Here is a 13,453-nt window from a genome sequence, read left to right as displayed (position 1 = left end):
CAAGATGGTCATGAGGTCTGATGTGTCCAGATTCACCCTGTTTCAGAATTATGGGTGCATGAGGGCAAGAAGAGAGGTGATGCACCCATCACTGTGAAACAGGGTAAATCTGGACTTTTTAGACCACATGACCTTCCTTCAGTACATTAAGATGCAGTAGCAATGGTATTCACAACTCTGTACTGAATCAGAATCAAAAGTGTATGTGTGTCTGTGTGTGTTATAGGTGTAGTGGAGGTGTATCGAGTGGCCAGACGAGTAGAGCTAGGAATTAAGGCCACGGCTGTGTGCTCGGAGAAGCTGCAGGAGCTGCTGAAAGACATCAGCCGTGTGTGGAACAACCTCATGGGCTTCATGTCTTTGGCCAACCTCTCAGTGAGTAATTTCACTGCCAAATTAAAACACTTCATGCTAAATGTAATGTTTTGACAAATCTTATATTTTAGTCAGGTGGAACGTCATTCAATACAATTTTTAAGCTGTCTCCTAGTGAGTTTTTTTTTTTGTGCTCTGAACTGAAGTGAGGACGAAAGCTGGTGAGTGCTGCATAGAGAAAGAACAAAAAATGGAGAGAATGGTTTGTGCTCAGTCTGAGGTTCACTCCTGGGAGAATATTGCTTTTCTGATGGCAGATAATAATATTTGAGATGTCTGTGTGTGTGACTGTGTAAGCCAACGAGCTCTGGGTGAGAGTGAGTGAGAGTTGAAGCGCAGTATTCTGAATTCTCTTTCAATGCAATCCAAAAGCACCTTGTCTAGTCTGAGGCTTTTTTACTTTTTTATGCAGGTGTATTGATCAGCAGACTGAAGGAGCTGCTGTAATTCCACTGCTATCTTAGAGACTTAGCGGAGTCTAAAAACTTTTATATGCAGCATGAGCATTCATTGTGTTTGGGTGTGTGTGTGATTTCTGTGTTTTTTCCAGCCTGATGAGAGCTCTCTGGACTTCTCCTCCTGTATCCTGAGGCATGGCATCAAAAATGCAAAGGAGCTGGCATGTGGTGTGTGTCTGCTCAATGTGGATTCACGAAGCAAGGTCTGCATTGTATACACGGTCATAGCATGCCACATATACATTCATGTGTTGCTGTTCTGTTTTTCATGAAAGCACAACAAAATGCCCTAAATTAAATTTCACACAACTTTGATCACAAAAGGTCTGAGACTGACCTCTGCTTTAATTTTGGTTATTTTGTAGAAGAAAGAGGAGAACACCATTGGACGTCTGTTTAAAAAAGTATGACACTGATCTTTATTTCGGTGGCTTTGGAAAGCTGGTGCTCCTAGTCCGTGGTGCCAAAATGACCCGCGTCTATAGCAGTTAGATAGATTCCGCTTGTTCATTTTAAGTACATAGAAGATCTTTAAGGCTGCTGTTCTATCATGCATGCTCTCGTAAAGAACTTTACTAAGACTCAGATGATGGCGACTAGTCATTGTGGCACCTCAGACTGGTAAGGGGTGATGTTTCCAAAAAGGGACATGGTTGCACAATGATTCAGCTATTAATGATGTCTCCTTACAACCCCAGGTTCAATCCTGAGCGTGGGTTGTTGTCTGTGCAGGGTTTTGAATGCTCTCCCAATATAAATGTTGGTTTCCTCCAGGTACTTTCTTTTATCCATCTCCTGAATGCAGTCGGTGGATTGACAACTCACTTTTCCCAGAACAGGCTCTGGATATGGGATAGAACTGCTATCTTGCTATTAGTGAATAAAAGCTGAGATGCTGCCTATTTCTTTTAGTACCTTAAGAAAGTTTTAACTCTTTAACGAACCGGATAAATCTTAATGCATCCATCATCTTTCCACCAAAAAGAAATGCTAATGAAAATGTAAGAATCTTGTACAGTAATATGTTTCAAATACTACTGAATAAAAAAATGCAGATGAGTAAAGATTCTGCTTTAAACACCATTCTCCAATGAAATGAACATTTTTCACTGGTGACCCAAGAGCCTAAAAAGATGATGGAAAAATTGAAATATATAGTACTAGGCAATATGGTGTTTTTTTTTTTCCTTCGATGGGAAAGGTGTTCAGGGGGATTTTACTGGAAGTTGCTGCATCTCAGCTAAATTGCTCAGGATCATCAGGAATTGGCAACTAGCTGGAAGTTAGATCTTCTGTAGATTTTTTGTTAATTTAAAGCATACAATATCTTCATGAAGAAATACAGAGAGCTCCAAATGTTGTATTAGCAGTCAGAGCTAAAACATTTGTCCAGGTAAAACATTTAATTATTGAAGAATACATGATTTAAATCCTTGTGTAAAATTCAAACCTGTATACACACCAGTATGATTTTGTAAATCGGTGTGATGCTACACACAAATCACCAGATTTTACATACACAATCGACGCATAGTACGACGCACACCGTACTGTCCCCTGTGTAGTCAGAAAACTATGTGATGGGTCATTGTTTAATTGATCGAAATTAACAATTGGCAAATTGCTGTGGTATAAAAGACATTTATCTCATTTGACAGTGTTATATAAAAATTTGTAATTATAGGGTGGTTCCTATACAGACTGGATCACAAACACTGAATTGTTCTTTATTTTATAGCATCGCACTGTCATGTTGGTAAATAAACACATTTTATTTACTGTATGACTGAAGAATGTTTGAAATTTGTTAGGAAATTTTATTTGCCAAAATAATACTGTTTTTACAGCATCATAGGTCAGATTCTTTAACTTGTTTGTAAACCATATTCATCATTCATAGCAGGTTATGCATATTAATTTTCAACTATTTCCATAAAATAGTTTTTTGTTTACACTTTACACAGATCTACTCAAATCCAAATGAGAAGTTGCCTATTCCTGAGAGCTTTTTTTCCCTTCTTCTTTCACACTCACAAGCTTCTTGGTGATTCTTCTCTCCACCTTCTCAATTTCTTCTTTGGTTCAGAAATCCATGACAATGTTTGTGCTATTTCCAGGCACTGTCAAAAGACCCAGGCACAAAGTTACCGGTAAATATTGTCCTTTTTGATTTTTTTTGGAAGGTTTTGATAAGCTTTTTTCAAAAATGTGTCCTCAGGACTGTGTCAAGGTGTTTATGCCTTTTTTCATATAGGCTTAACCATTTAAACCAGCAATCTGATTGTAATTAACCTTTGAGCCGAGCCTCATCCCATTCGTATGACCTTTTTACCATCAGCGGATTTCTCACTATGTCTTAAACTGCCTTTGGAATATCTTGCCATGAAATTAGTCTTTTCATTTAAAGAAATGTCTCCCGCAGTGTTGTCTACTCGTTGGGTGGTCAAATGATGAATGCAGATGATCAAACGTCTAGAGAGGGAAAAAAAGGAAGTCAGAGTATTATCAGACATGTCCTTTAGTGTGTGTAAAAATGAAAAAAAAAAATTATATTTGGATAGATAAAGATGGATAGATCGGTAGACTCTGTGTTGGAGGGTATGATTCATCACACATGAGTCATGGATATTTCACCAGGAATGAATCGTTGAACTGCATAGCATACACACACACACACACACACACACACACAGACACACGTATATATTTACAGCAGCTGTTGCTTTCAGGAGGATAGCACTGAATTGGCTTGTCAAGTGAACTTCGTAGCATGCTTATTTCCCGCTGCCATATATAGACACTTTGAATGGAAAGTCTGCATCTGCTTTAAGTCATGCACAATACATGCTCACTACACAAACCAAATAAAACAGACTGAGTGTGTGTCCAAAACTGTGTAAGATATGTTATTATCATTAGAATTGATTCTAATAGTAATGGAAATTAAGTCTTTACTAGGAATTATGACATTTGAAAGTGGATACACAGATTTACTGCTTTTTCCTTTCATGTTGAATGGATCTCATTGAGTGTGTGCAAAACAGCAAAGATTATGGAGCAGAGAAGCACTGATTCTTTTTTGAATGGTAACTCATGCTACTCAGCCTAAATGCTTTCTGTTTCTTCTCTTTTCCCTGCTGGCTCGGGTGCCTTGGACAGGCATTTAATTCTGAGACGGATAACTTCAAACTGACATATGGCGGACACCAGTACCATGCCAGCTGCGCTAATTTCTGGATTAACTGTGTAGAACCCAAGCCTCCTGGCCTCATCCTTCCTGACCTGCTGTGATTTCTCTCATCCACTTCAGCTGTACAACCTGGTTTTGAATGTTTTGCTTCTTTTTCTTAATTTATTTTCGTTGTACTCCCACCCACAGCTTCTAAAACAAAGCTTTTGCCTCTTTAACTTGGCCTGTTATGTTGCACAGTTTTTTGAATGTTTGCCGATGTAAAGAAACAAGAAAATCACTTATTTATTGACATGTATCTTTCATTTTTTGTCTTTGTGTTTTTGACTGTCAGATTTTTAACTACTGTAGAAGACCAACATGCACCAACATGCATAGGGAAGAAATCTGCGATTGTTACACTTCTGTTTCACCTGACAGTCATTAGTTACATAATGTGAAACAATCTTGACTTACACTGTAGTACTGATATTGGACATGTGCTCAATAGAGCATCAGTAAAAAAAAAAATTATGTATAAATCAAACATGTTAATGAGCATAGAAAGTAGTTTTCCTCTTGATCACACTTTTATGCTCAGTAGGGTTGTGTTCTCATTTAGCTTTAGGCTGTGGGATTGTGGTGAGATGTAGTTATGTTTTTAGGGCTCTTTCATAAAGGCCATTAAATGGGGCCTTTTATGATGTTAATCCCTATAACAGGTTTGCTACATGAAAAAAATTATAAAATGATTACTTCAAAAGATGTGGTCTTAATAATGGTTTATTCTTTCTTCGCCTTGAATGAAGTGTGTATATATACTCTAATGATGTCTAATAAGATTTCTATTAAGTCTATGCTATGTACTGTATTACTGCTACTTCCTACTATAGTTCTTTATTAACATAGCTTTGTATCGTATTAGACGTTTTCCATTTGACGCACAATTCGTGTGAAATTAAAATTAAAATGAAGGTTTAAATGGCTCAAATGTATTGGGATGAAATAGCAGTAACAACACAGACAATAGCAGATGTTTTAATTTTTTTGTGTCGCTGGAGCTTACACGCACATCTGCACCTTCCTTCCCCTCGGGTAGCCATCACTGAGAAGCAGCAGCTGTCCACATGTTTGCTAACGACTTCATTGTAATCTATTTATTTTCTGTGTGGTTCAACTATGCTGAGTTATATTTATGATTTCTCTTCTGCATGGGTGTATGAATTTAATGGCTTGGTAATTATGCCATGAAGGTTAAACCTCAGTGCTGTTGCATTCTCAGTTCTATAACAGCTCATATAATAGTGGCAGTGTAAATTGGGTATACATTTGTGTGCTTGTTCTACATTTGTAGTGATGATGGTAAGAATTACATATGAACATATATGGTAAACACACCACATACTGTAAATGAATACAAAATGTGCAACTGCTGATATACTATATGGCCAAAAGTTTCTGGACACCTGACCATGACACACACACACATGTTCTTCCCCAAACATTTGCCACAATGTTGGAAGCATACAATCGTATGTCTTTGCATACTCTGGGATTACATTTTCCCTTAACTGGAACTCAGACCTTGGCAATGCCTCTTAAAAAAAAAAAAAGGGTGCTCCATAAAGGCATGGTCTTTAAATTCTGAAGTGAAAAATATATAGATCTTTAAGTGTCCTACTCAGAGCCCTGACCTTAACCCCACTAAAAACCTTTGGAATGAAATTGGAACGCAGACTGCACCTCTGACCTCATTAATGCTCATGTAGCTCAATTAACACAAGTCCTCACAGACAACAAAATCTACGCTTAGAAATTTTATGTTCAACAAGCAACAAAGTGTGATGGCCAGGTGTCCAGCAATCATTTGTCCTTATACATAGTTTATGGTAATGTTTTCTGTGATAAAGATGTCCAATGTTTTTGGAAGGATTTATCACTTTAAAACAATTGGAGGTAAAGCTGTTCCTTTAAAGGGGACCTGTTATGAAAAATCATTTTAGACATTGAAATTGGTCTCCAGGGGGCGAGTCCAAATAAAAAAATATATAAGAAAAATCCACATATGCTGGTTTTAGTCCATTTTCCTACTTACCATGGTTCAATTCAATTCAATTTGATTTGTATAGCGCTTTTAGCAATTGGCACTGTCTCAAAGCAGCTTTACACAATCAAAAGAATTATTTAAGTTTGTATGAAATGTAAATTTGTTTGAATCAAAATGTTTGTCCCTGGTGAGCAAGCAGAGGGCGACAGTTGCAAGGAAAAACTCCCTGAGATGGTAATAGGAAGAAACCTTGAAAGGAACCAGTCTCAACAGGAAACAGTAAATGATCTGCATTTATACAGTGTGTCAGGTGGCAGGCAGTTCAGTTATAATAGCTGATGTTAATTGATGTTAATATGGAGTCCAGGTAGTTATTGAAGACCCAGGTAGACTTGTAAGAAGTTCCAGTCCTGAACTATCGAACTGTCAAGTCCCCAGAGAAACAGTTGCCAACACCAGTCGAGGCCAGAACCATCTTCTAGGTAGAGAGAATCATCCCCAGACACCAGACGCATCCCAGAGAGACACACAAGGCATCCATGTGATGAGATCTCCAACCAGAAGCAGGGCACCAGGATGGGTCAGACAGGTCCGGAGGGCAGAGGTTTAAACAAGGTAATTTGAATTTCTCCCTAACATGACTTCAAATTCCCACATCCTTTTTCCTGGCTCAGCTCTGCGGGTCGGTGGGGCTTGGCAATTGCGAATTGTAATATAAGTGAAACAGGAGTTTTGAGAAAAAAATATATTATCCAAGGTGTATTTCAGCTCCATTACTTAGGGGAGACTTGTGTTAACCTGTTGAAGGTATTAAAAAAAGGACTTTTTAGTTTTACCACCAAACTGCTGTGGTAACAGACTTTAGGGCCTATGTTTCTATAATAGTATGCCCTGTTATACGTCATTAAAAATAAGACTTCAGATTGACTTGAAGTTTTCAGTACTATGCATAAAGCTAAATACATTTTCATATCAAATATTCTGTTCAACTGTTTTTGTTCAAATTGATCTTTCACTTGTCAATAAATCTTTGGGAATTAGCAGTCTAAAATAGTCAGTAAAATCGAGAGCTTTGTTATGTTATTGAGAACTGCTTCTTTAATTAGAACTCCAGCTAAACCTTTGTTGGTTACATGTAAGCAAAAAGCACATCCAGGTGTAAATTTACGTACAACACTTGATCTGCAGTCTTCACCTGTTCACATATAACAAAACACTGTATTAATAAAACCTAAAATAAAAAAAGGTTGCCAAAAAACAAATGTGTTGAATTTTTCTTTTAAAACTTTATTAATTTCAACATCATTATTAATCTTCTCAGCTTTTTATTTCATGACATGATTCTCCTAATTGCCATTCAGGATTTTACATCCTTTCCCGAAATCATTTCTCCAGTCATAATTATGTGAAACAGTGTGTAATAACTATGTGTAAGAAATGCTAATTAAAAAAAAAAAAATAACCTAAAAATTTAATTGAAAAGGTTTTAAAATTATTCAATCATTTGTGGCTTTAAAAAACACTTTCATATTTGAATTTAGAAATACACAACTCCCAACGTTCTGATTCCCAACATTTAATAAAACAGACCAGATTCATGTTTTTAATTTTTTATAGTTCATGGAGCAGTTCTCAACATGGGTCTTGAATTTCTTTCATTTGTTATTGTCATACATGTCAACACTTTTCAAAGCATTTTAATAGGCTTAATCCAAACCTCAGCAACTTGTAGCTTATAAATGGACCTAATGTGTCAGTAGAAGGAATATAAAACCCTCCATGGCTAATAAATGGCCCAAAATTGCCAAACCATATTTAACTAATGTATCAATATTTCTTGAGTTAGATTATGATCATTAAATAAACTTGTTGCTTAACATTTAACTTATTGAAACATTTCAAGGCTTTTTAGTTACTTTCACTAACCAATCCTACTGAAAAATATGCTTGAAGATGCTACCAGTAACTGCCAAACTGGCAAGTCATCACAGATTAAGAAACCTGCATAATTTCTTACGCTGCCCTAAAGGCTTTGACTCCCACTTCCAGTTCATCTTCCTAATCAAGAATAGATTAGGGTGTCTGACTGCTGATGTCACCTCTCAACTTGGTTTGTCTTTCTGTCTCTCGCCCCTGGAGAAAAAGGCATGTTTGTTTGATGTGTCTGAGTGTTTAACACTCAACACTTTTTTGTGGCTGGATACTGGGCAAGTCACCAATCACCCAAAGGTCACTGATCAGATTAGATCACCTTCCATTTTTCCCCTGAAAGCACCTCCCTGTGCTTTCCTTACAGGCCCCAGTAAGGTGCTAGGTTCCTACGATCACGCTCATAAACATCGGGAATTACTCCATACGGCGTCTGAACCATCTTCACTGAGGTCTTGCCAAAGAGTTTGCGCTCGTAGTCAATTAGCTGGCGCCAGAACCCACCATTGGGCCGAATGACAGGCCTTCGAGCCTTTACCCAGGCGTGTGCCTCAGCAAGCGACACTCCATGATACTTCATGAGGTAGGCAAGGCAGAGCGAGGCTGAACGGCTGACACCAGCAGCACAGTGCACCAGCACAGCGCCGCGCTTCCGTCCCACGCTGTGGATCTTGTCTGCTACACTGTCAAAGTACAGCGCTATAGGTGAGTGTGGGGCGTCTGCCAGTGGGACCTTTACATACTCCACATGTGGCCAGTTGAAATTTGGCAGCTCGATAGTGGCATTCACTACACACGTGATTCCCTTGGACAGCAGCAGGCCACGATTGGATGCTACAGCTCCACGGCTAAGGAACAGAGTGGGAGTGATTTGGGCAATGCCGCCAAGCAGACTACCTGGCTCAGCCATCAGTCTAGGCACAGCTGGACTGGGCATTGTGGAGCTGCGGTGGTGGTGCTGGTGATGGTGGTGGTGCTGATTATGGAAGAAACCCTGACTACGGGAGCCCATTGAGGAAGGATTTGAGAATCAACGGTCTTCAAGTGTAATTAAGGTTATTCTTCAGAGATCTTCCATCATCCTGAGCAATCCTTTTCCCATTGGATGGATCTGAAAGCAGGATAAAATTTTTTTTATTTAATAATTTCCACTTAAAATGAATTACTACTACTGGTATTGTGAGGAAGTATTGATTTAAGACAATAGCATTTATTTTCATTTACTTAACAAATGGAAGTAAACAAGATATGTTGGTAGCATAATATTAGAAACAGTTTACTTGCTTAATTTTAGATTATGAAATGACCCAGCTTCTTTCCACAGGGCGGTGACAATATCATTAGGGGTGCTTTATATCAATATCATGCTTGGGTGATGATGCAGTGTTAAGATGAACTAATTGCTACTCATTGAGCTCAATGAAATCAGTTATCACGTAGTAAAGAAAAGTGGGTGTGATGCAAACAACAGCTGGAAACTTAACCAGAACAGTCCTTTGGTTTCAACTTTAAACAAAAAGGTGACAAATTTCAACTGCTTCAAAGGTTTTGCAATGGATTCATGTTGTGCTTTGTTTCCCTCAGTCTGATAGTTCCCCTAGGGTCCCACTGTGCAACCTGTATGTTTGAATCCTTGGAATTATCTTCATCCATTACTGCTTTTACAGCACCTCTGTGTATTTGTATATAACATTTATCTCATAGAAATCTCATAGATGATTTGTTCTGTGTTTGTGCTAACCATCTTGGCCAATGTATCCCAAATATTCTTTTGATGACACCATATTTATGCTAGTTTAAGATTCTCCTTTACACACTGCCCTCAAGCACTATGCCTAACCATGATTGCTGCTGCTTAGAGAGAATGGGGCAGGCACACACAGCTGCATGAACATCATCTCACCTATTTCTCTCTCACTCTCTGTTTTTTATTTTCCTTACACCTCATTGCTTCATCTGCAAAGTTTTTTAAGGCCCTGCAGCATCCACTGCACTCGAGGGCATTTTTACCTTAATTATCAAGCGACAAATATCCAACCAAAAACATTAACTATTAATGGGATCTAATGCCTGTTTTAGGCAGATCTGTGATCCTTCCATCAAAATCATAATCTTCACAGCAGTGTTTTCGGAGCAACATGTGGCTGTCTTAGCTGTTCCACAATGTCCTCCTCTTAATACATTTAGTCACAGACAATCTGATGCATAGCCACCCTTTTAATAATCTCATCCCATCTGTTTTCTTGTGTGTGTTGGGAATCTGCGTGTCGGTCACAATCTGTGAGTCCAGCATCTGTGAGTATCTTTGAACCTCTTTGTGTTGTAAATCAGCCTATAACAAATTCTGTTAGTATTCTACTCGCAGTAACGTCTGTTTTCTGAATCAGGGCAGACGATACATTTGCCACTGTCCTGCCAATCATTATTCACCACATATGGTCCGGAAGTGTTGCTATGGAGCCTGTGTGTGGAGCTGAAATCTAAGGTAGGCATGGGAACACACACTGAAAGAAACAAGATACTGTGACTCCATCTAAGTGACAAACAAATCTTTGTGCTGTTTGTTCTGCAGTGATCCATTGTCCATACACGTCAGCTTGAAACCACAGTGAAACTGGGTCAAAAGCATGAACAAAGCCACCTCTCCCATATATAGCTCTTGCAGATGAAAAGCACATTAGCATCTTTTGTTTTTCTTAGCACCTCATTGGTCAATTTTTGCTTAGTAAAAATAAGCTGATAATGAAATGATGGGCTTCATTGGTTTTCTATCCAAATGTTCGCAATAAACTACTAGGCATTTAACTGGCTTACTTTACTCAATCTTCAGTCATCTTACCTGACTGAATGTTTAATTAAATTATATTTTAACACAAAACAGCATGCTTCAACACGTTTCACCAGAGGGCTCAAGAGAGACACATTTTTATTTAATATCATCAGTGCATCTGAAGGTCACACCGGAAGGGATTTAATTACCAGTTTAGTTGTTTAGATGTCTAACCACCCATCTAAGTGATCTAACATCACAATCACACCTTTGTAAAGCTAGATTTTCCTTAGCAGCTAATAGACCAAACAACAATACTTTATACTTATTTAAGTTTCTCTCATATCACATGTAATGTTTTTTTGTAGGGCATTAAGGGCACAGTGGTAAGTTTTCGCCTGCCATACAGAAGGCCCGGCGTTCAGTTCCCAAACCCCAGCCACTGGATGCAGTGCCGGTCCAAAATGGAAGGGTTGGGTTAGGAAGGGTATCCGGCGTAAAACCTTTTTAAGCATTTTCTGTAAAAGGTTTAAAATCAACAGCTGTCCATATAAGGACATGACTGTAATACTAATTAATTGATCTACATGAATAGTCACATGGCAAGGTATAAAGCTTGTGCAGGCAAAGAGATGCTTTACAAGTCAACACGAGTTCAAAAACATTGCTTCCATCACACTGAAATTACCCATAGGCTAAAGGAATAATTTACCGTATACAAGATTTTATTTTATTTTTTTACTTTGTTTTTAAACATTTGGAGGAAAACACCCTGAGAGCCTTTCAGGATCATAAATTACCCATTAGATTTTGGAACCAAAAATATGGTGCATCATCCAACTGGGCCCTAATTTTACCCTGTATATCTACAGTCAACTAATGCTTCAAAATCCCACTACGCATGTTGGGACCTGTAACCAGTACAGACATAAACTAACCCACTACCCACTAAGGTTACCCTAAGTATACTGTATGACTATGAGTGCGTCATGACTGCTAGCAATGAATGCACACACGCAAGCATATGACTTAAACTATATTCCATAAGCAATGTTCACTATTATAGAACTATATTCTATCAAGGGTACACTACGGTGGCTGTGCGTGCTTGTGTTATGTTCTCAGGAGTCCGATTCCACCTGTGTAGGCACGAATGGCAACAAGAGAGGCATTTGGAGGAACCTGAGCCTTGGGCAAAATGGCAGCCTTTCTTCCAAACCAAACATGGGAAACAGGAAGCAGAGACAAATCACAGTATACACAGCCCAGTCTGGTCTTTCTTCAACAAGTGGTTCTTCTTGTACCTGCTTCCTGTGTCTTACGATTAATCCCTATGTGTTGGAATCTGAGTCGCACAACAGACTGTCTACTGCTGTCTGTGAACTGGGCTAAAAGAAAGAGAGTGGATAAAATGAAGTGGCTTACTACTTCAGACTGTCAGGAATGAATTGGTATCATAACTGCTTGAAATGCCAGATTCCAGATTATTATCCATCACAAGTACATAACTAAGCAAATGAATAAAACTAATATGAATAATAATAATAATAATAATAATAATAAAAATAATAATATTAATAATAATTAAGTAAAACCGCATAGCTACACTACTATACACACTACCCCAGGATACTAACTACCTCTGGTTAGTACAACATCAGGGGTTACCATGGTTACCATAGCAGTCGTAGTGTACTGTTTGGATTGATACAGTAAGATGGTGATTCACGTAGCCACAACCTACTATAAACTGAGACTTGTTTAAATCCTCGTACAACCCAAAACATTCATTAAAAATAAATAAATAAATAAACACGTGAAACAGTTACAGAATGACGGAAACATAAACATCCTGAGTCGAAAGAGAGCAGTGTTCGCTACGGGTTCGCATTTGACACCAAATTACATTAATGTTGTGTTCATTGTAAGAATATTAAAAGCAATGAAGATTAAATAAGCAGCGCGCGCGATACGACTTGTGCTGTTCAGGTTCATTCCAGATCTTTCCGGCAGCGCGCGCGCAACTTACCTGATCAGTTTAAAGCCCTGAGACAAAACGGCGAGGTTCGGCGTGAAGGCTAAAAACAGCGCGCGAGCGAAGCTACGAGTGCGCGAGAGCCTCCGAACTGCTGCGCGTGACAAACTCCATCCAGAGAGGCGCTGCCTGCTCTACTGCTCCACTGTCCAGGCTCGGTGTGGCAACAAGAAATGCCCCAGTCCGCAAACACAGGAAACGCTTCAGCGACCAGAACGGGGCGCCCTCCTCTCCACATGACACAAACGCAGGCGAGTGCACGCACGCTCGCGCGCACATACACACACGCACGCACGCACGCATGAGAAGAAATACTCCAAAGTGAGACAGAGGTTGGGTTTTAGTCTGCCATTAACCTACTTGTTGCGCCTTGTTGTGGGTCTAACGGGCCGTGGAGTGTAGACCACACACACACACACACGCAGAGCTGCCATTTCTGTGTCTCAGATACACCTACATATAGGCATGAAATGATATCCCAACTTTGCTTAAATAGTCAGCTTCGTTGTACTCCAAATTCGAACTAAAAGTAATGAACTGTATTATTATTATTATTATGGCAATCCTGGCACAATTATTGGAATACAAATATTAGAATTTTATTTTCTTTTGGAATACACTGGGATTAAAATAACACACAGTTACCAATTACCCAAACCAAAGTGTCACA

The 13,453-nt window shown here is 38.9% G+C and overlaps 2 protein-coding genes across 7 annotated transcripts in view; one reads left to right on the top strand and one right to left on the bottom strand.

Annotated features, from left to right (window-relative positions):
• synrg (synergin, gamma) overlaps window positions 1–4,675 on the top strand; it is a 32,450-nt gene extending 27,775 nt beyond the window's left edge. For 4 of the 6 annotated variants that reach the window (XM_053507054.1, XM_053507053.1, XM_053507050.1 and 1 more), the window contains 5 exons: window positions 227–375; window positions 926–1,036; window positions 1,199–1,237; window positions 2,951–2,983; window positions 3,993–4,675. In XM_053507054.1, the coding sequence (XP_053363029.1) occupies window positions 227–375; window positions 926–1,036; window positions 1,199–1,237; window positions 2,951–2,983; window positions 3,993–4,124 (464 nt within the window). In that variant the 3' untranslated portion in view covers window positions 4,125–4,675. The remainder of the gene's footprint in view (window positions 1–226; window positions 376–925; window positions 1,037–1,198; window positions 1,238–2,950; window positions 2,984–3,992) is intronic. The other 2 variants (XM_053507051.1, XM_053507052.1) reach the window with 2 other exon arrangements.
• Window positions 4,676–7,315: 2,640 nt separating this feature from the next.
• On the bottom strand, window positions 7,316–13,028 carry dusp14 (dual specificity phosphatase 14). Its single transcript, XM_053507549.1, has 2 exons — window positions 12,778–13,028; window positions 7,316–9,089 (listed from the first exon to the last, which is right to left on the bottom strand). The coding sequence occupies exon 2, from the start codon at window positions 8,988–8,990 to the stop codon at window positions 8,340–8,342; it is 651 nt and encodes a 216-aa protein (XP_053363524.1). The 5' UTR covers window positions 8,991–9,089; window positions 12,778–13,028; the 3' UTR covers window positions 7,316–8,339.
• Window positions 13,029–13,453: the final 425 nt, after the last annotated feature.

This window comes from Clarias gariepinus, chromosome 11 (assembly GCF_024256425.1).
Source record: "Clarias gariepinus isolate MV-2021 ecotype Netherlands chromosome 11, CGAR_prim_01v2, whole genome shotgun sequence".
In the NCBI taxonomy this organism is placed as follows: Eukaryota; Metazoa; Chordata; class Actinopteri; order Siluriformes; family Clariidae; genus Clarias; species Clarias gariepinus.
Note: the sequence above shows the minus strand (reverse complement) of the source record. Positions and strands in the feature narration are given on the sequence as shown.

Excerpts from the sequence above, each read along its gene's own strand:
- dusp14 (XM_053507549.1), bottom strand. The coding sequence starts at position 8,990 with ATGGGCTCCCGTAGTCAGGGTTTCTTCCATAATCAGCACCACCACCAT.